This window comes from Protomyctophum bolini (genome assembly GCF_963924005.1).
Source record: "Protomyctophum bolini genome assembly, chromosome: 3".
In the NCBI taxonomy this organism is placed as follows: Eukaryota; Metazoa; Chordata; class Actinopteri; order Myctophiformes; family Myctophidae; genus Protomyctophum; species Protomyctophum bolini.
Genome location: NC_137864.1, coordinates 32269543 through 32294740, shown reverse-complemented (window position 1 = coordinate 32294740; position 25198 = coordinate 32269543). Strand labels below are relative to the sequence as shown.

Here is a 25198-nt window from a genome sequence, read left to right as displayed (position 1 = left end):
AATATGAATTTGGCCGTAGTTCCACCAGAGTTTAGATGCGCCTCCAGTCTTTCGATGGAAAAGCTGGGAAAATAAAAGAGCATGAAAAATGTAATTAAATAAACAGAAGAGAAAACATGTCTGGATTACATTTGATCTGCTTGATGTAACCCACTGTAGCCTTGGACATTTTATACCAGTGACGAGATTATGTTAATGCATCATGTGCGGTTGTGCATGTGTGTGTGCGTGTGCGTGTGACTTCATGATGTTTGCTACAGCTTCTGGGTGCCTGCATGTGGAACATCTTGCTTCTGTCCCAGCAGAAGGAACCTCTGTTCGGCTGGTGTTTTGGAACACAAAGAGAGCGGTTGATCTATGAATCGTGCGTGCGTGTGTGTGTGTGTGTGTGTGTCCAAACGCACATGCCTCCAGCATGTGCCTCAGTTCTGTTCTGTGTATCACATAAAATCCTAAAAATAAGAGACAGGCTTCTCTCACAGAATATGTTACTGTGCGGGACCAATAAGGAGGGACATAAAACCATTCAAAATAAGAGATTGTTTTTGATCAAAATAAATGCTTACAAGTGCTCCCGTCACACAGGGGGGAGTTGTAACGGATATGACCGTGGCAAACTCTAGAGGTCAAGGTCTAAGGACATTTCATTCAGGGCGGCCATAGCTGAATGGTAGAGAGGCCACCTGGGAGAAGGCCCTGTTCCCGGCAATGCCTGAAGCTGTCTCTGGGCAAGACACTTAACCCCTAACCTTTTTTGCTGATATATGATATGATATAGTACTTTATTGCCAGTTCACACTGAAATTTGTCTTGCGACCCAGCAGCCAAGTATGCAACACATATACACACTTTATTTTTTATATATGATATGATAGGCCAGTACTTTGCAATTTCTGTAACCTTTACATTTTATATTCAATACTTTGCTGAAGCTGTATTGTCTGTATTGTTGCGTTCAGCGGACTAGTCGATGTCAGACGGGGTGGTTACAGCAGTCGTTCCCAAACCTTTTAGCTCGAGACCCAAAAGAGAGATTATAGGCATTGAAACGAAGAGAAATGTTATCATGATAATTGGTCCGCAACTCAAAGAGGGGTCCTGACCCACTGTTTGGGATACAGTGGCTTACACACACTCTCTCTCTCTCTCTACGCCCCACCCTCTCTCTCTGTCTTTCCCCCCTACAGGTGCTGATCAAAGGCTTTGGGTTCCACCTCAGAGACCTGTGCAACACCACGTCTCTGGAGGAGTTTGTGACCATTGCCGACGGGAACGTGTCTCGTCTCACTCAGGAGATCATCTGCAACTCCACCAGTGAGTGGCTGGACCGGGCCCAGAGCCACTTCCTGTCAAACCTGGACTTCCTCAAACCCATACGGGTGAGTTGTGCTGTCTGTCTGTTTAGTTTTTTTTTTCTTCTTGGAGCTCTCTCTTCTTACATCTGGCAAAAGCTGAAAACAACCACACACATTAACCACTTAAGCTCTATATACAGTACATATACCTTGTAGCTTCTAGTTCTAGCCTTAAGTTTAGTTCCCTGTGTCTCATTATTAACATGATTTATTCATAAATCCTGTGAAGCCAGAGTCAGACAGACTTCTGATCCTCTGGGTAAAAAAAGAAAGAAGAAGAAGAAAGGAAAGACTTCAGGCTCATATATGTTCCCCTGACCTTTTCACTTGTGCGTTGCAAAGTGTGATGAATCTGTTTCACCATCGCAGGAACTGATCTGTCTCCACTGGGACGAGGCGTGATTCCACTTCTCTTCCTGTTTGAGCCAAAAAGTACAACATCACGCTCCACTCCCCCCCGCCCCCCTGCTGTAGTCTGTTGTTTCAACACAGCAGCAGCACGTTGCATGACCACTGGCTAGAAAGACACTCACTTGGCACAGTCAGCAAAAAACTAAAAAAACACACTGTCATCCAAAATCAGTTTAAAATACTGCTGACGATACATTATCGTCGCTGTCGGGAGGAAACATATTATGTTATATTATTATGTTTGAGGGGCCCTAGCCCCTCATATGTCCAGCTTTGAGGGTCTGTGTAAACACAAACATTGAAGACAAAAGTGTGTAAACACAAACCTAGAAGACAGAAGTGAGGACGCAAATTGTGTCACTGCTGTATGGAAAACATCACGTGAATATGTTTGCTGTTGTCCAACATGTGTTGTTTACATGTATAAACATGAATCCATCTCCCGCTAACACTTCTCTGCCTTTCATCGGTTTGCCAAATGATTCGCAGACCAATGGAATGTGTGCTTCTTTTACACAGAGGGGTGACATTCAGACACGGTTTAGAAAAGCTTCATTCTTACACTAGCATGAGCATATTTGTCATATGAGCGAGCGTTACACACACACACACACACACACACACACACACACACACACACACACACACACACACACACACACACACACACACACACACACACACATACATAAATGTGTGCACAAGTTCTTCACAGAGCTGTCATTAGGACCTCTCATTACAGTACCGGGACAATGGGAGGCATTGACACTGATGTTAACATTGTGTGATGGCAGACAAAGGCAGCAGAGTGATCCTCTCCAGCTCTGTGCCGACTGAGACTTTGGACAGAAAAGACCCCCTCATTAATTTCACAAACATTACATGCCGGGGCCTGAAATTAACGTCCCCCCCACGCAGGTCTTCTCGTGTCTCCGCGCGCACAACTTTCTCCTTCTCTTCAGTTCTTCTGTTTCCTCCAGACCACACTGCAGTCTGTTCACCTTTCCCCCCCACCTCCTCCACCGCTCCCGTATATCATGTGACCCAAGTGTGAATCACGATGGAGGATGTTGGCATGGGGTAATGAGAACATTGTGCTCCGTCTTTGTCATCTGGAGGGGACGAGAGAGACAGGGTGTGAGTTAGAGGCAGAGAGAGAGAGAGAGAGATGGAGGGGGGAGAAGGAATATGACAGCATAAGTCATTATCCTTTCACAAATACTTACACATAATAAGTCCTCAGTGTTTGCTAACTAAATGCTATTATGTGCTGCTATTGACAAGTCACACTATCATTAAAAAAAATTATTGGGGGGGGGGTTTATGGGTGAACCGACCAGCGACCTTTTGACTGTTTGCCACTTGGGACTCAGCACAAAACCTCACCGCCTCCTGTCACAACGAATTGCTGCTCTCCATAGATCAACACATGATCGTGAACTATTCCTGTGCTGCCCTTCAGTGACACCTGCACTGTGTTGAGACTCATACATTCCAGCAGCTGTCGGGCAGAAACCTCTTATCTCAACCTCTTATATCAAATTCTTCTAAAGTTTTTGTGTGTTTTCGGGAATGGAATGCTCTGCTTGACCACACTAGCCTTGTAGATCTGCGACTTTTGCTACTTTTTAATTTGAATCCTGAAATGTCACAGTTTTGGACATGTGAGGTTTCCACCCGACATAGACGTTATGATATGTGATAAACAGCAACACATACATCAAACACACATAGCGGGTCAAACCCGTGTTTGACCTGCATGTTGGTCTTTTTAGCTGCCCCTCCACCTTCACCTTTGACCTCACTGCCATTCTTCTTGTTCATTGTTAGCACAGCAATAATAACCCATTCCTTGCTGTGCGTTTGAACCCCTCACTACAAGAAATCTAAACGGCATATTGATTTATAAAATCGATCATGGGCTCAAAAGATTCTGCGAAAAACCAACCCCATTGTGTACTCTGCTGTGCTACTGGACTTGCATCATTAGAAACGTGAATAGAGGCCTAATCGAGGTCAGTGTAGCAGAAAATCTGACAAATCGCAATTCGCATTAGTTGACCAATCAGAATTAATTAATTAACCCATAATAAAATAGTTTGAACTCACTTGTTGGCATTGTCTACCAGTACAGAACAGCATATTCCCATTTAAGACACACATGCACGCTCACGCCGCACATACAGTAATATACCGGTAGTTTAGATTTAAATTAAACGATCCCAGCGAAACACTTAACAAACGTACAGTACATATGCAGTAATGGGATGTGTTGTCTTTTTGTGTGATGTGATTGTTGGTAACAAACAGGATCTCTCTAATGTACCAGTCATCAGGCAATCATACTGTACTGTTTATCTCACTTTCTCGCTACAGAAGGATGTGAAGTCAGACCCCAAAGTCGTTCAAGACGTCTCCGTCGCAACGGACAGCCTTCTGGAAAGCCTGGGGGCACTGGGTGTGGAGGTAGGCACACACACACACACACACACACACACACACACACACGTACAGTACATGGAGATAAATCATGCTAATGATTGCTAAGAAAGTACACTTTTCGCTGGTAATGTTTGTAATGTATTTTATGTTCTATCGATTTGACATTTGTGTCTGTTTACACAAGAGCCTGTACATTTGTATGACCTTTGTTTGACGTGTGCCTTCTGAGAAAAGTCAATCCATGTTAGGGTAATAGGGCCATATGGCCAAGTGACAGCGACTGGCGTGGCTCACATGAGCAAGTGACAGGTGTGATGGATGGTGGTATAGTCGTCAGTGATATAAATTAACTAAGCACATTTATTCAAGTAGCCTACTGTACTCTATATACAATTATGAGGTACTTTTACTTTACTTGAATATGTTTTAGATTTTTACTTTATACTTCTACTGGTGGCAAATGACTGTTACTTCCCACCATTTGCAAATGCTCCTGTCATGGAGTGCAAATGACGATAAGAATTATGAAAGCCTATATTGCTTTCCGCATGGCAGAAATGGAAATTAAAAAATAAAATGTAAAGATATTTTAAAATATATTTTCGTGAACGGAAATGACAGCGTATTTTCTGCCTGGGCTTTTGGGGGGTGTAGTTTCAGACTTAGCATTCTGAGATTGTGTAATAGTTAATTGTCTAGCTATACGAGACACTAAATCACTGTTTCCCAAACAGTGGGTCGGGACCAATATAAGGGTCGTGGACACATTTTTATTGGGTCGCAAATAACTATCCCTTTATGTTTTGTTTACTACATTTAGTTTTGTAGTTCACAAGTTAAATTCATTCAATATCTAAACAATAATTCTAACAATCTCTGAATGTCTGAATGAATGAATTAATGTCACTGACAGCGAATTATCTCATCATTAACTGCACGAATCACTCCCACTTTTCACACAGGCATGGACCATAATCATATGGAGGTCTTAACGGAGCCCTTTTTCCCATTTGACACATTAATGATTAATGAATTTATTAGTGAATTAACCTCGCACCCTCACACACCTCCGTCCCTTAGCGACACCTGCATCACAGGCCACCGTTCTCACCGTTACCCCACTGGCATGCTTCCTCTAGCTAGCGCTGCAACACAACAAATTGTGCCCTATACAATTTGGCGCCGCTGACTGTGTGTGTGCGTGTTGCATCCTTTGGTAGTCTTCTCCTGATAAACTACACGGTTTGCACACATCTCACTATGCACCGCGGCGACAGGTAGCCTGTCCACACATGGGCCGCTACTTTGCATTCATATTCATGTCATATTTACAGTACTACGGCCTTCACAGTGTGTGTGTGTGTGTGTGTGTGTGTGTGTGTGTGTGTGTGCGTGCGTGCGAGAGCGTGAGGGACGCTAAAAAACTGTCAACACTACTACTAAAGAAAGAGGCAGCGATGGCGCCATAAGTCCATATCCATACATTCGGGGACATAACTTGCGCAAAATACTTTTAAACATGAAGGCAGCAGCTTACTGCATTCTCCTAGCTGTTGTGTGCAAAGCTACATTAGCATAGGAAGGAACGGACCCACAACACCAGGGATGCCACATTGACTGAGAGGGAAACAAGCAACCAGGTCTATGAAAATGTTAACAGGCCACATCAGAAAATCCGAAAATAAATCTACAATAAGCAACAATATAGCTGACTGTCAAACATCATTGTCCAATGTTGTTTTAGAGCAGTGGTTCTCAAACATTTTCATGTCATGGACCACTAATATTCTATATATATATAATATATATATAAATGTATATATAATATATATATATTTACTATATATATATTTGCTGTTCATATATTCAGAACGGGTAAGGACTAGTTTTTAAAAAGTAGTGAAAATGCTAGTAGTGAAGATCGTCTATTTTCACTTTGGATCCCAGGGAGACATCTCATGCAATAGAGTAGAATCTACTCTACTACATGAGATGTCTACTCAGTAGATGGTAGTAGACAGACCTGCGATCAGAGCTTCATGGTGCGATATCCATCCAGCGGGGCGCTTGCACACGTGCGCACACATGTGCACGCACGCACGTGAGGTCATATGCACTGCTATTGATTGCCAGTGACTTGAAATAGGGTCACAGCAATCAATGCTCTATAAAGGATGTCATGAAAAAAGGTGGCAGCCTCATGCACTCACGTGTCCGGGAGCGCATGCATGTGCTGCATGCGTGTGCACACACGCACGCACGAGCGCGCTCACACACACACACACACACACACACACACACACACACACACACAAAGATACATACTTATTTTGTCTTATACGACTTACTACAAACATCTTTCTAATGATTTCAAAAACAAATATCATTATGTAAAGGTTTCTAAAGGATTCTATTCTAAAGGAGTGTGTTGAGAAAAGCGTTTACCCTCTCAGAGTTAACTTACGAATGGATACATTATACCATGAGTATTCCACAGTGTAAAGAAGGTGCAGGTTTCAAATGACCGGTGAATATTCTGGCCTGGTCAGACGCTGTTTTGTCCAGGTCAAATAACTTTCATTAGACCACATACTTTACACTACACTGCCCAGTGCCCACTGTATCGCCTTGATTCCCCTGTTTATTATGATAGCGGAGCTGTGGCACGTACGCACGCACGCACGCACGCACTTTGTACATGTGTACTTATTGCTGACAGGAAAGAATGTGGTCAGACACAGACACTCACACATGCATGCAAATGCACACACACACACACACACACACACACGCACACGCACGCACACACACACACACACACACACACACACACACACACACACACACAGAGAGAGACCCTGTCTGACCTAAATGTAACCCAACCTGAGCCAGTGGAATGTAGTGAAAGGAGAGAAGTCAACAGTCAGTGACTTAGCAAACACTAAAGAGGGGTACCACATGCACGCACGCAAACACACACACACACACACACACACATGCACACAGGCTACACATACAGTAACCCTTCACCCCATTACTGTCTGCGCAGCTGCGGCTGTACAGCTTCTGTTCTATCTGCTGAGTTGACAAAACATAAGACGGTCGTCAGCTGTGTGTGTGTGTGTGTGTGTGTGTGTGTGTGTGTGAGAGAGAGAGTTTGTGTTTGTGTTTACTATAGTATACTCCATATACTGTGTTGCCAGAGCACATTAGTGTTCATATTCACTATATTTTTATATATTCTTTGTTTTGAACTGCAGTGACCCAAAGCTTCTAGCTAAAACAAACAACACAATCTGAGAGGAATTTGAACTTGACACCTTAACGCAATTTTCCCTACAGCTGGTATATTTGAAGTGCCACTGCATTTTACCTTTTATCTTCACAGAAATGGCTCACATTTTTAAATGGTCTTTGGATGAGAAGTGCTGAATGTTGATGGAACATACTGTAGGTGTGTGCCTGGCACTGAACTTTAATAACCAAATCATTATCAGTGTTGTTGATAATATGAAATTGAAACTAAACAAAAATCCATTATCTGGAGGAATGACGGTAGATGTTGGCATGGCTGTTTGCTCAGGGTTTCAGCTAGGTTACAACATTTCAGTTCAATTCAAGACAGCTTTATTTTTTATTGTGTAAAATCAAAAAAGTGGTCCCACGACACGAGAGAGAGAGAGAGAGAGAGATGGGGGGGAGAGAACGCGAATCACAATATCATAAGTTTGCTATTAGGCTATAATTTGTTTTGTACTCTAATCAGGATCAGAACTATTTTAATGATATAGGTCTACTCAAAATTGAATGTTGCCCAAGTGGCGCACGGACACCCAGACAGTGATTTGATCCCAAACTCCGGACCATGGGGAGTCCATGGGGACGCGGCTATCAGTATAGAAAGGATATTATGTGTTAAAATCAAGTTGTTAGGTAGTAGTTAGGTATGTAGGTAGTTAGGTAGTTAGCAGTTAGTTAGCCCGCCCAGCAGGCTGGCAGAGAGAAGACAAATGCCCTTTAATAACCTCATCTCCCACCACCTAACAGGCTGTCACATCCCACTTAAATGAATAGAGCCGGATAGGAGTCACCCAGGCAGGAGGGGGAGAAACAATACTCATTAAATCTGGGACCTATTTTAACCAAAATAACATGTTAATCTGTATGTTAATACATTATAACTTGTAGGACTTGCAGGACTCATACTGGTTGACGAGTAGCACTAGCTCAAGCCCAATGTGTCCCCATAGTGTGAGAGAGCCCAGTTGGAAGCCTGATGGGTGTTACTGCTGCATTTAACTTACGGATTGTGTTTGTTTTTGTTTATTTCAGTTAGATAGAAACATTCTGACATAATGTGCCTGCGGATACTGTTGATGACACAACACAAATAAAATATAAGAAAACATGAATAATGAAAAGCATTATTTATGGGAAGTAAAAAAAAAAACATTATCAATGCGTCCCCTCTCTATTAATGTGTCTCTCCCTCAAAAGAAAAGCAAATAACTAAAACGGAAAAGAAAGAAAAAGCATTATAATATGTTGTAGTATTATTATTAGTATTGTCGTACAGCCACAGTGGCTGCAAAGAAAACTTGCTGCTGCACCGCAGGAGAGTGTAGATGAACCCAAGTAACCTCGCTGCCAAGCGCTGATGATAATCGGGGAAGCTGGCTGATGGCTGCAAACGGATGGCCGACAGACCTAAAGAAAGAAAAACAACACTTTGTCAAAGTCATTTGATCACAGCCATGGTTCACGCTGTCACTAACTGCCTGTTGAATGCTAATTAACAGAAATTAACGCGTACAAGTTTGACATTCATACCAAATTATTCCCATTCTTTCAGTGCCAGATTCTGTTTTGACGGACATTTACAAATGAGGAGCACTGAGCCTGACTAGTACACACAGTACAGTAGACACACTGAGCCTGACTAGTACACACAGTAGACACACTGAGCCTGACTAGTACACACAGTAGACACACTGAGCCTGACTAGTACACACAGTACAGTAGACACACTGAGCCTGACTAGTACACACAGTACAGTAGACACACTGAGCCTGACTAGTACACACAGTAGACACACTGAGCCTGACTAGTACACACAGTAGACACACTGAGCCTGACTAGTACACACGGTACAGTAGACACACTGAGCCTGACTAGTACACACAGTACAGTAGACACACTGAGCCTGACTAGTACACACAGTAGACACACTGAGCATGACTAGTACACACCGTAGACACACTGAGCCTGACTAGTACACACAGTAGACACACTGAGCCTGACTAGTACACACAGTACAGTAGACACACTGAGCCTGACTAGTACACACAGTAGACACACTGAGCCTGACTAGTACACACAGTACAGTAGACACACTGAGCCTGACTAGTACGCACAGTACAGTAGACACACTGAGCCTGACTAGTACACACAGTAGACACACTGAGCCTGACTAGTACACACAGTACAGTAGACACACTGAGCCTGACTAGTACACACAGTAGACACACTGAGCCTGACTAGTACACACAGTACAGTAGACACACTGAGCCTGACTAGTACACACAGTAGACACACTGAGCCTGACTAGTACACACAGTAGACACACTGAGCCTGACTAGTACACACAGTGCAGTAGACACACTGAGCCTGACTAGTACCACTAGTCAGGCTCAGTGTGTCTACTGTACTGTGTACCTTACTGGAAGTGCTACATTTGTTGACTAAAACATTAAAAGACTAATATTTTGATATTTAGTTGACTAAGACTAGACTAAGAGTGAGCAAGTTAACATGACTAAATGGGACTAAAACTAAATGGTGTGTTATTCAAAAGACCAAGACTAAACCAGAATTTGCTATCAAAACTGACTGTCAAAATGAGTCTGGCACAGTGCTAACTTGAACTCTAGTAACCCCGACTCCAGCTCTGCTAGGTTACTCTGGGTCGAGTCGCTCTGCCTTCCTGCCTCCTTTCTTTCCTGCTCACTTCTTTTTTCTGTGTGTGTGTGTGTGTGTGTGTGTGTGCGTGCTCATGTGTGTCTCAATGCACTCTTGTAAGTATTGCCTCCAGGGGAAATGACACACATTGTGATTAACACGCAAACACACCCAAACGTGTGTACACCTAAATGCGCATGCACGCGCGTGCGCGCGCGCACACACACACACACACACACACACACACACACAACTCATGTGTGTGAGACACGAGAGCAGAACAGAGAGCAGAACAGAGACTGAGAGACAAACCAAAAAAAGGAAGGAACAGCAGGAGAGCACATCTCGTGTTCTTCGTTTGTGTTCTCACACGCACACACACACACACACACACACACACACACACACACACACACACACACACAGCCGCAGGCGATGGAAATGAGATTAAGGTACACATGCAGTCCGAGAGCATACATAGACAAGTGTGCCTACACGCACATGCACATGCCGGTGTGTGTGTGTGTGTGTGTGTGTGTATAGCATCACTTGCCTTAGCTTAAACACAGTTCATCAAGAACATAACAGACAGTTAAACGTTCACCGTAAAAAGCACAAACATGACAGTCAGTGACTGGGGGAAAGCCGAATTTATGCTCTGCCACGCGACGGTGTAGCGCACATTGAAAATAGCAGACCTACAAGCTCCCATGGCATGGAGTCCACGGTGCCTTGTGAGCTTGCAGATCCGCCATTTTCGACACCATTGTGCGAAGAAGCAGGAGTTAAAACGTTTGGAGTGTGCTGCTGGGTGTCGTTAATGACCGGCAGTAACCTCACTTTGTTCTGTCTCTGCTTTGTTACCACCCTCCACAGTCCACACACACACACACACACACACACCTCTTTCATGTTCTCTCACACATCCAGACCTGCATGCATTTCATATTCATGTACTTCTGCCTTTCTTCCTTTAGTTATTCCTTCCTAGCTTCCTTTATTCCTTCCTTCCTTTCCTTCACTCTTCTTTCTTTCTTTCTTTCTTTCTTTCTTTCTTTATTCTCTGCATATCTTACGTTTGGCTATTCCTTCTCTCATACAGTATATATAATGAAACATGAAGTGGACATGTGTTTGTCCTCCTATGTGTTCTTGTGGGCTCTGTACCATTTTACTAGGTAACACTCTGTAACTTCTAGGAAACCGTAGGAAACCGTAGGAAACCTTTCCCCTGGTGTCTCCTTCTCCTTTACTTACTCTAGGCTCACGTTGCAGCTTAATTTCTACAATATCTCTCCCTCACAGTCTCTCTCTCTCTCTCTCTCTCTCTCTCTCTCACACACACACTCACACTCACAAAGGGACATGGCTTCTGCTCACAACTCCTTAATACCTCATTTGTTTCAGCTTCTAAGACCAAATAAACACCTTCTTTCTTCCATGCTTCCTTTGTTTTTATACTTAATCACTTAGATCCTATGTGCAGTATGTACTTCGACCTGCGGGACACTATACTACAGTATAGGTCCTAGTATTTCTCTCTACATCAGAGAAATACTTGCCCAGACAATCATATCGTCTATGTCGAGTGGAAAGCCTCATATGTTACTTTTCTGTATAGCTCAAATCTAAATGACACAGATGCTTTCCCCAGTTTTAATAGGTTAAGCTAACATGTTAACATTAGCCCTTTGTTCTTGTGTTCTTTTCAAGCTGGCCAGCATGAACAGCTGGATGGACCTGCGCAAGGAGATCCAGTACCTGACGGGCAACGCCACCGTGTCTCCCAACCTCATGTACCAGGCCGTGTCGCGCATCGTGTGCGGGCACCCCGAGGGTGGCGGCCTCAAGATCAAGTCGCTCAACTGGTACGAGGACAACAACTACAAGGCCCTGTTCGGCAACCACGGCAACGACAGCGACAGCGAGACCGTCTCCACTTACGACAACACATCAAGTGAGTCCGCACATCTCATTATTTGCCTTAGAGATACATGGTCAAATGGCTGGTGGTCAAACCAAATGAGGCTCCATTTGGTTAGTGAGTTATATGTGTACACTGGATTTTACTGTATATGTTTATGGCAAGCATGCAGTATGCCAGCAAAGTGTAAGTGAGGCTTTTTGGATTGCACCATTACCCACTTCAACCCTACTCTAGACTTGGTAAACGAGACCTGAGTTGGCTCTCTTCATCAAAAAATTGCAGATCTACAAGCACAATGGGACACGTTGTGGGCTTGTAGATCGGATACTTTTTTGCCAAATAGTTCCACACCAGAATATGGAATGGATGCTAAGATTCAAGTTGGTTGATGGAATACTGTATATATTGTGTTTTTCTCTGCTCCAGCTCCGTACTGCAACAACCTGATGAGGAAGCTGGAGTCCAGTCCCATTTCCAGGATGATCTGGAGGGCCCTGAAGCCCCTGTTGATGGGGAAGATCCTGTACACCCCCGACACCCCCGCCACGCAGAGGATCATCCACGAGGTATGCACGCTCCTCTGTCCTCATGTCTCTTTTATCATATCAGGGCTGTGCTGCGATTCTCCAAATCCACGTCTCACTTTAACTCTCGTTTTGAAGGCCACAATACAAGTCGATTTTCGATTTCATCTTTTTAAATCACTGTTAGAAAAGACAGTTGTACAGGTTTTACTAAAGGTGTTGCAATATGAGCGTGTATTTATTTGGTGTCATGTTATTAATCGTGGGATTAGTTCGAATATATTCTCCAAACACAGAAGGCAAATAAAAAAAGTATCCCGTATGTGTGAATGGGCATTTTATAGATTGATGTGAAATATTTGCAGATGCATTTTCAGACATTTTTTCCGTGCTGGTGTGTTTTTCCTGGTTGGTTTTTGTAGATGTGCTGTAGTGGCTCTTCTTTTAAATGCAGTACTGTGTCTGTACTCTTCTCTTTTAAATGCAGTACTGTGTCTGCACTCTTCTCTTTTAAATGCAGTACTGTGTCTGTACTCTTCTGTTTAAATGCAGTACTGTGTCTGTACTCTTCTGTTTAAATGCAGTACTGTGTCTGCACTCTTCTCTTTTAAATGCAGTACTGTGTCTGCACTCTTCTGTTTAAATGCAGTACTGTGTCTGCACTCTTCTCTTTTAAATGCAGTACTGTGTCTGTACTCTTCTGTTTAAATGCAGTACTGTGTCTGTACTCTTCTGTTTAAATGCAGTACTGTGTCTGTACTCTTCTGTTTAAATGCAGTACTGTGTCTGTACTCTTCTGTTTAAATGCAGTACTGTGTCTGTACTCTTCTCTTTTATATGCAGTACTGTGTCTGCACTCTTCTCTTTTAAATGCAGTACTGTGTCTGCACTCTTCTGTTTAAATGCAGTACTGTGTTTGCACTCTTCCCATCAAACAAGTGCTGCTCAGCCTCCTGATAGCAATTTTGACTTTTGTATGGTCACGATTCTCATGCAATTCAATTTCCGCTCATCGTGATCTATTTTCGTGACAACCCCTACACTATACGAAGCAAGCCTGTGATTTTGAACCTGCGCTTACCTAGCAGCATCCATCAGTGAGGGTTTTAGGGACGCTGTGATCTGCATCTCCTGACTCTGAGCGTGCATTTCATGTAAGGAGACTTGCATCCAACTGGGCAGAGCCTCATTTACAAAATAAAATAAAAAAATAAATCTAAAATGACAGATAATGTCCTGGAACGTGGGTTATTACACTTTCCGGGAAAGCATCTGAGTTAATCGCTGCTCGTCCGTGTGTGCCTCCACTTGTCAGACAGCGGGACATAATTATGTGTGTGTCCAGGTGAACAAGACCTTCCAGGAGCTGGGCGTCCTGAGGGACCTCGGAGGCATGTGGGAGGAGATGAGACCTAAAGTGTGGAGCTTCATGGAGAACAGCGAGGAAGTGGATCTGGTCAGAGTGAGTAGATTTTAATTTTAATTTAAATTTTATTATCTGAATCCTGAAATGTAACAGTTTTGGACATATGAGGTTTCCGCCCGACAGAAGATATCTTGCAATGGAATGATGCTGGTTGTGATATCTGGCAGGCCGTCCTTACAGAACACATGACGGTGACACGATCGTTGTAACATGCCGCCGCATGTCAGACATAATTGTCTGTTGGCACGCAGAAGACCCTGCAGTCGTTGACTCTGGGTAGCTGACGGTGATAAAATGCTCAGTTATGACACATAATGCCTGGTGGCTCAGACCATATTTTTGTTTTCGGGAATGAATGAACTGTATTCCAATGGATCCAATCTAGATATTTTACATCAAGTCACAAGCTTGTAGATTGGCTCTTTTCGCTACTTATTCTGAACATATGACAGAATACAAAAAAAATGTTTCCTGTCTCTACTGCCCAAAAGAAAGATTTCAAAGGCGCACGCATGCACACCCCTCACATGCCCCCAAAAGCCCCCCCTACACACACACACACACACACACACACACACACACACACACAAATGCCATAGGCTGTTGCAGTCTGACTATATGGGCATGTGAAGATAGTAATCTGCGTGTCGTCAACGTGACTAAAGTATAATTTACTTGTCTGATGGGGCATGGAAATGGAGGATAGTTGTTATCCAGGGTTGTACACGCTGGTAGCAGTCAATACTTTGATGTTTTCCTGGAAAGAGTGATGGACTAATGTGGAGGAGAGAGAAGTATTGAGTTACAGCTTGACACTCTGACTTTGTCCGTCAGATCAGTTAATTACTAATCGATCAGTGATACTTTTTTGGGTAGACAGACAGACAGAAGTGATATGGGAAGCAGACGGAATTAATGTTCTAATAGGCTGACAGAAGGTCTTTGAAGCAACCAATAATCCGTCTTGATTTGATTACAGCGACATGTGGAGGACTGACAATCATTTCAATGATAATGCCTGCCCTTTGAAGCCAAATAAGATTTGACCTCATTTATCCCCCCCCCCCCCCCCCCAAGCCACAACAGAGAGGAGGAGAGAGAATAGATGTCTGTGTATGTGTACAGTGTGACCACTCTCAGAGGGCAGTGGGGAACACAAAGTACTCAACCCTAGTGTACTTGGGTCTAAAAGATATTAATCAACAATATATTAATGAAGTAGTAGCTTTTAACTAAAAAAATGTAAAAATAAAATGTAAAAAATAAAATCAAAATTAAAAAGTGCATTTTCTCATCAATGCATTCCTGTATACATTTTGGAGGTATTTTCCAGAAATCTTTAAAATACGGTAATATCACGACGCGTCGCAAGGATAACACTTTTTTGTGTTATCCCTTTAGCCCAAGTGTGTTATACATTTTCATCTATTAAAGTATTTGATCAATCAATCCATCCATCCATCCATCCATCCAATAATCAATCAAAGCAGAACACACTGTGGAAGGTAGGTATCCTCTGGGGCCACACATACTAAAATGTGCAGTCATTGCATTCTAAGGTACTTACAAAAGTAAGTAAGTGGATACAAATGGATAAGAAGGGGCCACCGTCTGTTATGTAACAAAGCTTTCCCCAGAGTTTCCAGTCCTTCCAGGCTTTTTGTCTGCATCAACTCTAGCTTCCCTCTGTGAAGCACATAGACACCACTGCCACCCAGTGGCCAGTGAGCAACTTGGGATAATAACTGTCAGCAAAAGTAATTTTTGTTTTAAATAAAATAAAATAAAAACGTACAAGTTGCTGCCTTTTTGTAATACTTGGAACGTAAATTTTCAAGATTTACATGCATTAGAATATATAAAATAAAAGATCTACAACGTTGTGAGCTTGTAGATCGGCCAATGCTTTGAGGATTTAAATGGTTGGGTTACTACTACTCCTACTGCATTGACTCAAATGATCCGTGGTGTGTTCTCAGACGCTGCTCCAGAACAACGCCAGCGCTGCGTTCCTGCGGGCCCAGCTCAGCGGGACGGACTGGAGTGTGGAGGACATCCAAGGCTTCCTGTCCAAGGCCTCCGAGGACATCCGCGTAGGAGCCTACACCTGGAGAGAGGTGTTCAACGAGACCGACCAGGCCATCATGACCATCTCACGCTTCATGGAGGTGTGTTGCTGTGTGTGTGTGTGTGTGTGTGTGTGTGTGTAGATCAGCTTGTTAAAAATGGCAAAACATTGTAAAATGTCCTCCTCAAGTCATGGTAATTCAAATGTGTGCGTGCCTGTGTGCATGTTTTGAAGCATACAGGATGAACACCACAAGTATTTTCAAATATATATTTCAAATAGTGTAAAAACTAATCCTGAATTGTTGCAAGAAGTGTTGCATTTTCAGAACTGTTCATTGAAAGCTGTAGCCATAGCTCACGCAAAGCGCATAACGGACCCAAACAAATGTAACCCTCAAATAAAATGAAAAACATAATACTTTTCACATGAGCGTCTGCCTCTGTGGAAAAATGTGTAATTATGTTATAACGTCCTTGTTTCCAGGGCAGTCAGACAGACGCGTTACTCCAGATCTTAGACCATTTCCCTTTGTGAAAATCACAGCCATTACTCACTCTGCAATCTGTGCCAGGATGCTACAGTGCCGTCAAGGCTATTAAAAGCCTTGAAATCAAATCTTCAATCGCTTAGCTTCTTGAAATGTGCCTGAAAGGGTTCTGTGTCCGCCGTCTTTGTGCCTGAATGGGGTCAGTGTGTTATAGATGACAACATCCTGACAGAGGTGTCAAAACACTGCTGTAGAGGGAGATTGAAGCTGAACCAACAGAACCTGGGTTTGAGTGGTTAATCAATGTTCAATTTAGCAGTTTGTCTATTCAATGAGCATACTCGCATAAAGGCCAAATGTCCAATGCATGTCGACTTTAAACAAATGAACACCATGCGTTTTGATCCAGGTCATTGACCTTATTGCTTGGTTCTCTTCTTCTGGGCCCCACTATTTATTATAGAGTGTCGCAGTCCCGCCCCCCCCCCAGACGACGCCCAGGAAATAATTCCCAGTGCATTTTTCCCATAGACATTTAAAAAAGTCCTGTACGACCTTATAAGCGTCGTACAAAGCCAACTCGAGTTGAGACAAATCATGACAACAAACATATATATATATAACAAATATTTTGGACCAAACAAATAATTACAAAGAACAAAAAAAGTGTTTTTTTTCTTTCTAATTCTTTGTTTGGCCCAAAACATCGTGTTTATTGTCATGATGTGTCACAACTCGAGTTGGCTTTGTCCGCAGCGTAACGTCTTTAAATAAATACTTTTTGAAAAGTCTATGAGGAAAATGAACAGGGAATTATTTTCTGGGTCGCTCGAGGGGGCGGGACTGCGGCGCTCTATTACACATAAAAGGAGAATTTAAGCTCTTAAGACTTAAGTTCACTGACATTGCAGCTTTGAACCTGACAAGAAGGTCATGACATTCCTCGTGAATACCACCCGTTAACCTACTGATTGAACAGATGTCACAGCGTAAAAACGTAAAGTACTCTCGTGAAACACACTGGAAAGTGGTCCAGTGACTTCACTTCACGTAGGGAGAATGTCATGCATGGAGTATTAGGGATTCCTGGAAAGTGCCTTCCAGCATTCTCTCAACATTTATGGATGCAGCACAAGACAAGACTAATGTCTATTGAAGACGGCTTAGTAGAGGGACTAATGTGTAAACATGAAGAATCGGGGCGAAACGACCGATTTGCTTTGTGGTTTTAAAAGCAAAATCCAACTGCCAGAACGTACACAGACTGGAAAACCTTAAGAGCGCCTGACATGCTCAAGCCCTTTCACAGTAGTGTGTGTAATTAGTTCACAGAAGTTTTCTTTTCCACCCAAAATAAACAAGTACAACTTTTCTTAGGTCACAGAGCGGTTAGGCAATTTGGTCAAAGTTCCTAAATACTTATTTTTTATTCTCTCTCTCTCTCTCTCATTCTCAGTGTGTGAACCTAGACAAATTGGAACCTGTGGCCAATGAGGAGCGACTGGTCAACAAGTCCATGGGTCTCCTCCACAACCAGAAGTTCTGGGCTGGCATCGTGTTTCCTGACATCACCCACAGCGACGGCACCGAGCTGCCTCCCCATGTCAACTACAAGATCCGCATGGACATCGATAACGTGGAGAGGACCAACAAGATTAAGGACGGGTACGGACATCATCATCATACCCGGAAATTATGCGGGAACACCTACTGAGGAAAGATAATAAGGGGGTGGGGGGGCAGAGAGAGAAACAAAACAATGTTTTTTGTGCTTGCGTGTGTGTGTTGTATAGGTACTGGGATCCCGGTCCCAGGGCGGACCCCTTCGAGGACCTGCGTTACATCTGGGGAGGTTTCTCCTACCTGCAGGACGTCATCGAGCAGGGCATCATCAGGGCCGTCACCGGCAGCAAGGAGAAGACGGGGGTCTACATCCAGCAGATGCCATACCCCTGCTACGTGGACGACATGTAAGACCACCACCACTGACCTGAAAGTTTTTGACCGGTGCTTCTCAAAGTGAGGTGTCCAGGGAGGGATCCCAATCTGGGAACCCACTGAGCAATAGTCGGCTATTTGACGTTGTGCTAAAAATGGACTATAATTGGTCTAAAACTGGGGGTTTTTTTGCGGATGGATGATGGACTGTCTATAGATACAAACAAATATTTAAACTTGCCGTCTCTATCTATCTATCTATCTATCTATCTATCTATCTATCTATCTATCTATCTATCTATCTATCTATCTATCTATCTATCCTGTAGTTTCCTGCGTATAATGTCGCGGTCCATGCCTCTGTTCATGACGCTGGCGTGGATGTACTCGGTGGCCATCATCATCAAGGGCGTGGTGTACGAGAAGGAGGCGCGCCTCAAGGAGACCATGAGGATCATGGGGCTGAACAACGGCACGCTGTGGCTCAGCTGGTTCATTAGCAGCCTCATCCCGCTGCTCATCAGCGCCGCCCTGCTGGTCGTCATCCTGAAGGTGGGTGGCGCGCACGCACGTGCCTCAAAATTGTACTTAAAGGGGAATACCACACATTTTCAACATTGAACTATGTCATTAATATACCTTAGACATTAAATAATTAAAAAAAGCCTCTCCACTGCTCTCCTCTTCTCCTCTCTCTCTCAGATGGGTAACCTGCTGCCATACAGTGACCCCGGCGTAGTGTTTCTGTTCCTGAGCTCCTTCGCCGTCGTGACCATCATGCAGTGCTTCCTCATCAGCACGCTGTTCTCACGCGCCAACCTGGCGGCAGCGTGCGGCGGCATCATCTACTTCACCCTCTACCTGCCCTACGTGCTCTGTGTGGCCTGGCAGGACTACATTGGCTTTGGCGCCAAGCTGGTGGTGGTGAGTGCACACCTTTTTAATATTATTTTTAAATGGACGATCTGCTACTGTAAGTACTGTACACGTCGTCTTCTAATCCACCCATGTCAGAAGGATTTTATTCAGGTGTGCAAGAGACTTTTAATGATATTTCCCTTTCACAGACCCGGGTCTGAATAGATACGTTTCTTATATTTTAGAATTCCTGGCCATAGCTGAATGGGTATAATACCCCAAAAGGAGTAGTGTAACTGATCTCGTCCCTCGTCGTATACTCTCTCTCAGAGCCTGCTGTCCCCCGTGGCGTTCGGCTTCGGCTGCGAGTACTTTGCCCTGTTCGAGGAACAGGGCGTGGGCATCCAGTGGTCCAACCTGCTGGCCAGTCCCATGGAGGCTGACAGCTACAACCTGACCACCTCCATCTGCCTCATGTTGTTCGACGCCTTCCTGTACGCCGTCATGACCTGGTACATCGAGGCCGTGTTCCCTGGTATGTCACGGCCATCACAATACCACATGATTGCAATTGAAAGTCTATTGGGCATACTGCCTGTTGTTGTGGTTATTTCATGTCTATGCTGTAATAGCTGTATGCTGTTGGTGGTGATTGGTCAGACGTGTTTACCGATGTTTACTGTTTCTAAAACCAGGTATGTACGGGATTCCCAGAGCCTGGTACTTCCCCTTCACCAAAACCTACTGGTGTGGAGAGGAGTGCAATAAGAACCTCTCATCTTCTGCTGGAAAGCAGGGAAACGCTGATGGTACGACATTACAATTACAATTTAGGCATTTTAGAGTGACATAGAATAAGCAAGGTAATCATATGGTGCCTCAAGAAACTAGGATTCCATGTAAACCAAGAATCTAGCATAAGTCAAATAGCAATATGTGCATTGAAACTATACTATACTATCTAAGATGCATTCTTAACATTGTGGTCAAGAAAACACATGAGAGTGAGTGACCAAGATATGTCTGCATTGTAGCCATATGTTGGTCAATCGCTAGCATCAATCGAGGCAGAAGGTGTAGCAGGAAGGGATACTCTACTGATCGATCCAGGGTTCAACCGCCAAAACACTGGGAAGGAAATAAACTCCATATAGCAAAGCAAGGCCATTACCACTGTTTTATGTACAGTATCTCTTCTTGATGTGTTTAAATTGCGTCGTCGTTCCTAAGATGTTGCCTGTGTTGTTGCGTACATAGCGGTGTGCATCGAAGAGGAGCCGTCCCACATCGAGCCAGGCGTGTACATCAAGAACCTGGTGAAGGTGTACAGCCACGGGAACAAGCTGGCGGTGGATGGACTGAGCCTGGGCTTCTACGAGGGCCAGATCACCTCCTTCTTAGGACACAACGGAGCTGGCAAGACCACCACTATGTAAGATATATACACTGTACAGTTACTGTACCAAGACCACCACTATGTAAGATATATATGTACAGTTACTGTACCAAGACCACCACTATGTAAGATATATACCGGTACACACTGTACAATTACTAATGGTAAAAACAACATTATTATTATTTATTTTTTCCCATAAATGAATGCCTATACTTACATTGTCGTATAGCACAAACGTTGCGATGCGCTCTTGAAATATTGTGATGGTGAAAGTTAAGTGTGTTCGTTTTTCCTTATTGTCTTGCTAATTGGCTATTGCTTCTCTCCTTGTCTCCTGATAGGTCGATCCTGACAGGGCTGTTCCCGCCCACCTCTGGCACGGCGTACATCTTGGGTAAAGACATCCGCACGGAGCTCAGCGCCATCAGACAGAACCTGGGTGTCTGTCCGCAGCACAATGTCCTCTTCAGCATGTACGTGTCCCCAAAGGGTCCCCAGCTCAATTATTGATAGCTACAGTAGGAACCAGAGGTGGGGACTTGGACTCGAGACTCGACTTGGACTCGAGTCCCGATTTTGATGACTTTGGCATTCAAGTCCCAAGCAAGTCCAAGTCTATTTTTGATTTGATCAAGCAAGTCTAAAGACTTGAGACTTGACTTGACTTGAGAGCAAAGACTTGAGACTCGACTTGGACTTGCAACATAGGGACTTTGTCCCACCTCTGGTAGGAACCACATGAATGCTTAGATTGGTGTCCCTTGTGGACCTAATGGCGATCCTTGAAATTGAAAAGGTTGATTCTCAAGCTTTGTAAATGTCAAGGACCCCCAATCTGTAACAGATTACCCAATCTCACGCCAGAATTGTTGACCGTGTCCTCTGTCTTTATAAATCAAGTACGTATATGCACTGACTGACTGATTGTACCATGTCTTGGTGCTCTCCACTACCTCAGGCTGACCGTGGAGGAACACATCTGGTTCTACGCTCGGCTCAAGGGTCTGTCAGAGGAGAAGGTAAAAGCCGAGATGGAACAGATTATCAGCGACATCGGACTGCCTCACAAGAGGAACTGCCGCTCCAACACCCTGTCAGGTGAGCCTTGGCCTTAAAACCAATCCTTCTGCCTCTAGTAGTGTCCCGATTAGATCTGCTGCACGTTAACTATCACTGATTATGGAACCTCCTGTAAGTGGACTTTTTGCATGACATTGTGAGGAATGTAAATGGTGGATAATTTAGTGTAGCGCTGGGCAATTAACCGATATTTAGAACCAATAACCGATTTTATCTGGTTTATGTAGGTTAATTGAATAATCCAGAAGCAGATTTATATATATTTTTCTTCTCTTCTCATTATACAGTATATCAACGAACCGACATAATAATGTATTTATAAATCTTTGCAACACCCTATGCAACAATAACAAACTGGGGACATACATGCACATGATGTGGGAGTGTCTAGATGGTCTAGAGTTTCAGAAGTACTATCTGAGGTAATGGGGACTAGAATTCCCCTCTTGCCTAATATTTTCTTGTTGAATGATGATTCAGCGATTGGGTTGACATTGACAATGCCACGTAGAAGACTCCTGCTCTTAGGGCTGACAGCTGCAAAAAAACTGCTCGTCCTAAGATGGAAACCTCCCCATAAACTTGAGACCTCACAATGGATCCTCTCACTAATGGACATGATCTCTCTGGAGCTCTCTATAGCTCGATCCAATGGGGCACAAGAAAACACACTTGATGTCTTATCCACAGCACTAGAAAAACTTAAAACATGCCAACGTCTCTGATAACTGTTATTTTCTCCTTTTTAATTTGATTTTTCCAATTGTAAAATATCTGTCTCGCCTTATTTATTATTATTATTATGATTATTTATCTTTTGATGTATTATAACCCTGTATCTGTTTCGCTGTTCAACCTGTGGGGTGGGAGGGTGGGGTGGGGGAAAGAAACCCCTTTTCTTTCTTTCTTTTAACAAAAAATCAAATAAAAAACTTTATCACAAAAAAGAAAAATAATTATTTATAAATCTTAACCACTTGGTAGCCTCAAAACCTAAACTGAAAATGTATTTTAAAAAAATAAAAAGGAAATGGTCTGTTTTGTCCTCAGTCTCTGGATGTTTTCCACGTGTTGTGATAAGCTCCATGTACACAGACAGGTGAAGCGTTTGAAAAACGGGGTGACCGTTTGTTGTTGTGTTTTTTAGGAGGCATGCAGAGGAAGCTGTCAGTGGCTTTGGCCTTTGTTGGGGGGTCAAAGGTGGTGATCCTGGACGAACCTACAGCGGGGGTCGACCCGTACTCACGCAGGGGCATCTGGGACCTGCTGCTCAAATACAGACAAGGTAAACACAGCTGGAATAGACAGAATTAATATAGCAATTTTGCAACATGTGGGCCATGAGGAAGTGGGCCCCCAAATAATTGGTAAAACACTGACTTTTTGGATAACATTAACCCATTAAGAATTGAGATTAAGAATCTCTTCTAAATCCGAACAGTTTTCTGAAAACATTTCTAGTCTGTCAGTGGTGCTCACATTTTTCACGTCAAAGACCGCCCAAATTATATGTATTTGGCAATGGACCCTCATCTCAAAATATTTAGTCCAAGAAGGACCCCCAGAAGCAAACGCTAAATGTTTTCTTTGAAGAAAAAGTATATATATTCAAGCACTTGCACAAATGTTCATGATTTTTCAAAACATATGTCTACAATCTACAATTCTTTTACGTTGTTTGGCAAAAATCCCCAAAGTGTGAGAACTACTGAATTTAGAAGGCATTAATTCAATGGGTTTAAATAACAGTAACTCAAATTAAAATGTACTTTGGTTCACTGTCCGTCCTTCGTTCGCCCTCAGGTCGTACCATCATCCTGTCCACGCACCACATGGACGAGGCGGACATCCTGGGCGACCGCATCGCCATCATCTCCCACGGCAAGCTGTGCTGCGTGGGCTCCTCGCTCTTCCTGAAGACCCAGCTGGGCACGGGCTACTACCTCACGCTGGTGAAGAGGGACTACGACCTGTCGCTGCACTCCTGCAGGAACTCCGCCAGCACCGCCTCCTACAGCAAGAAGCTGCCGTCGGGAGAAAAGGTATATACATGAGACAGCTTGAGAAGAAGCACCCCCCCATCCAGTGGTGAAAAAGTACTCAAATGTTTTACTTGGGTATCAATAGTGCAATGTAAATACTCCGTTACGAGTAAAAGTCTAGAATTCAAAAATCAAAATGTATTTAAGTATCAAAAGTACTCATTATGCAGACTGTCCCATTTCAAGTTTTCACCTGTGTATAAAAGCTTCCCAAACCAAGATGTTTTCTGCACGTTTCTCTTATATATATATATATATATATATGTGTAATAAAATCCACATAATCTTTATATGTATTATTATTGTTTATTTTTCAGGATGACAGTGTCTCCGAGAGCAGCGTCAGCTCTGATGCAGGTCTGGGCAGTGAACCGGAAAGTGAGACCACCACCATCGGTAAGACAAAATGTTTAAAGGATTATTATTACACTCAATTATTAAACCTTACAGAAAATATCAACGTAATGAAACACAACAAAGAGACTGTGAGGATTCTGATCATGATGATGTTCTTGGTTCTTTGTTGCAGACGTGTCGCTCATCTCCGGCGTGATCTTCAAGCACGTGCCGGAGGCCCGCCTGGTGGAGGACCTGGGTCACGAGCTCACCTACGTGCTGCCTTACCAGTCGGCCAAAGACGGAGCCTTCGTCGAGCTCTTCCACGAGATGGACGACCGACTCACCGACCTGGGAATATCCAGCTACGGCATCTCTGACACCACCCTGGAGGAGGTCGGCTCACCGTTTACTTACGCTTGTTTTCATCAGATAGGTTTAAATCGTCTTGAATCTAATCTCTGTTCACGTGTCTCTGCAGATTTTCCTGAAAGTTGCTGAGGACAGTGGCGTGGACGCAGCGGAGCTCTCAGGTGAGACTTACTGACGACGCTAAAATATGATAAAGGTCTACCCACATAATTTATGTTCAAATAAGTGACACAAATTATTACAGTAAGGACATCAAACAAATATACCTCCTTCCAACTTGCAGATGGCGTGGTGCCCACAAGGACCCGCCGACGTCGCCATGCGTTTGGGGACCACCAGAGCTGCCTGAAGCCCTTCACCGAGGACGACAACTTGGAAGGTTTCAACGACTCTGAAGGTGACCCAGGTAGATCAGCACAGCATATGCCCAGCGGTGCATGTGTCTTAACGTAGCAAAAAACACGCTTACCACATAGCTGTAAGATTTTAAGATTTGTGCCAGTGTCTCACAGCACGTCGCCCTGCGACGTGTTGTGAGCTTGCAGATCGGCTATTCTCAGCATGAAATTAAA

General features: G+C 43.6%; 1 protein-coding gene across 2 annotated transcripts in view; it reads left to right on the top strand.

Annotated features, from left to right (window-relative positions):
- Nucleotides 1-25198, top strand: part of LOC308312694 (phospholipid-transporting ATPase ABCA1-like) — a 58385-nt gene that overhangs the window by 17719 nt on the left and 15468 nt on the right. The window contains exons 7-27 of one of the 2 annotated variants that reach the window (XM_080759379.1): nucleotides 1188-1379; nucleotides 4143-4232; nucleotides 11880-12123; nucleotides 12520-12659; nucleotides 13963-14079; nucleotides 16023-16211; nucleotides 18058-18266; nucleotides 18395-18571; nucleotides 18869-19091; nucleotides 19242-19463; nucleotides 19728-19932; nucleotides 20093-20206; nucleotides 20655-20829; nucleotides 21138-21269; nucleotides 21755-21894; nucleotides 23024-23161; nucleotides 23680-23918; nucleotides 24236-24314; nucleotides 24448-24650; nucleotides 24736-24787; nucleotides 24910-25023. In XM_080759379.1, coding sequence (XP_080615505.1) covers nucleotides 1188-1379; nucleotides 4143-4232; nucleotides 11880-12123; nucleotides 12520-12659; nucleotides 13963-14079; nucleotides 16023-16211; nucleotides 18058-18266; nucleotides 18395-18571; nucleotides 18869-19091; nucleotides 19242-19463; nucleotides 19728-19932; nucleotides 20093-20206; nucleotides 20655-20829; nucleotides 21138-21269; nucleotides 21755-21894; nucleotides 23024-23161; nucleotides 23680-23918; nucleotides 24236-24314; nucleotides 24448-24650; nucleotides 24736-24787; nucleotides 24910-25023 — 3394 coding nt within the window. Of the gene's footprint in view, nucleotides 1-1187; nucleotides 1380-4142; nucleotides 4233-11879; nucleotides 12124-12519; nucleotides 12660-13962; nucleotides 14080-16022; nucleotides 16212-18057; nucleotides 18267-18394; nucleotides 18572-18868; nucleotides 19092-19241; nucleotides 19464-19727; nucleotides 19933-20092; nucleotides 20207-20654; nucleotides 20830-21137; nucleotides 21270-21754; nucleotides 21895-23023; nucleotides 23162-23679; nucleotides 23919-24235; nucleotides 24315-24447; nucleotides 24651-24735; nucleotides 24788-24909; nucleotides 25033-25198 lie in introns of both variants that reach the window. The other variant, XM_080759378.1, reaches the window with a different exon arrangement.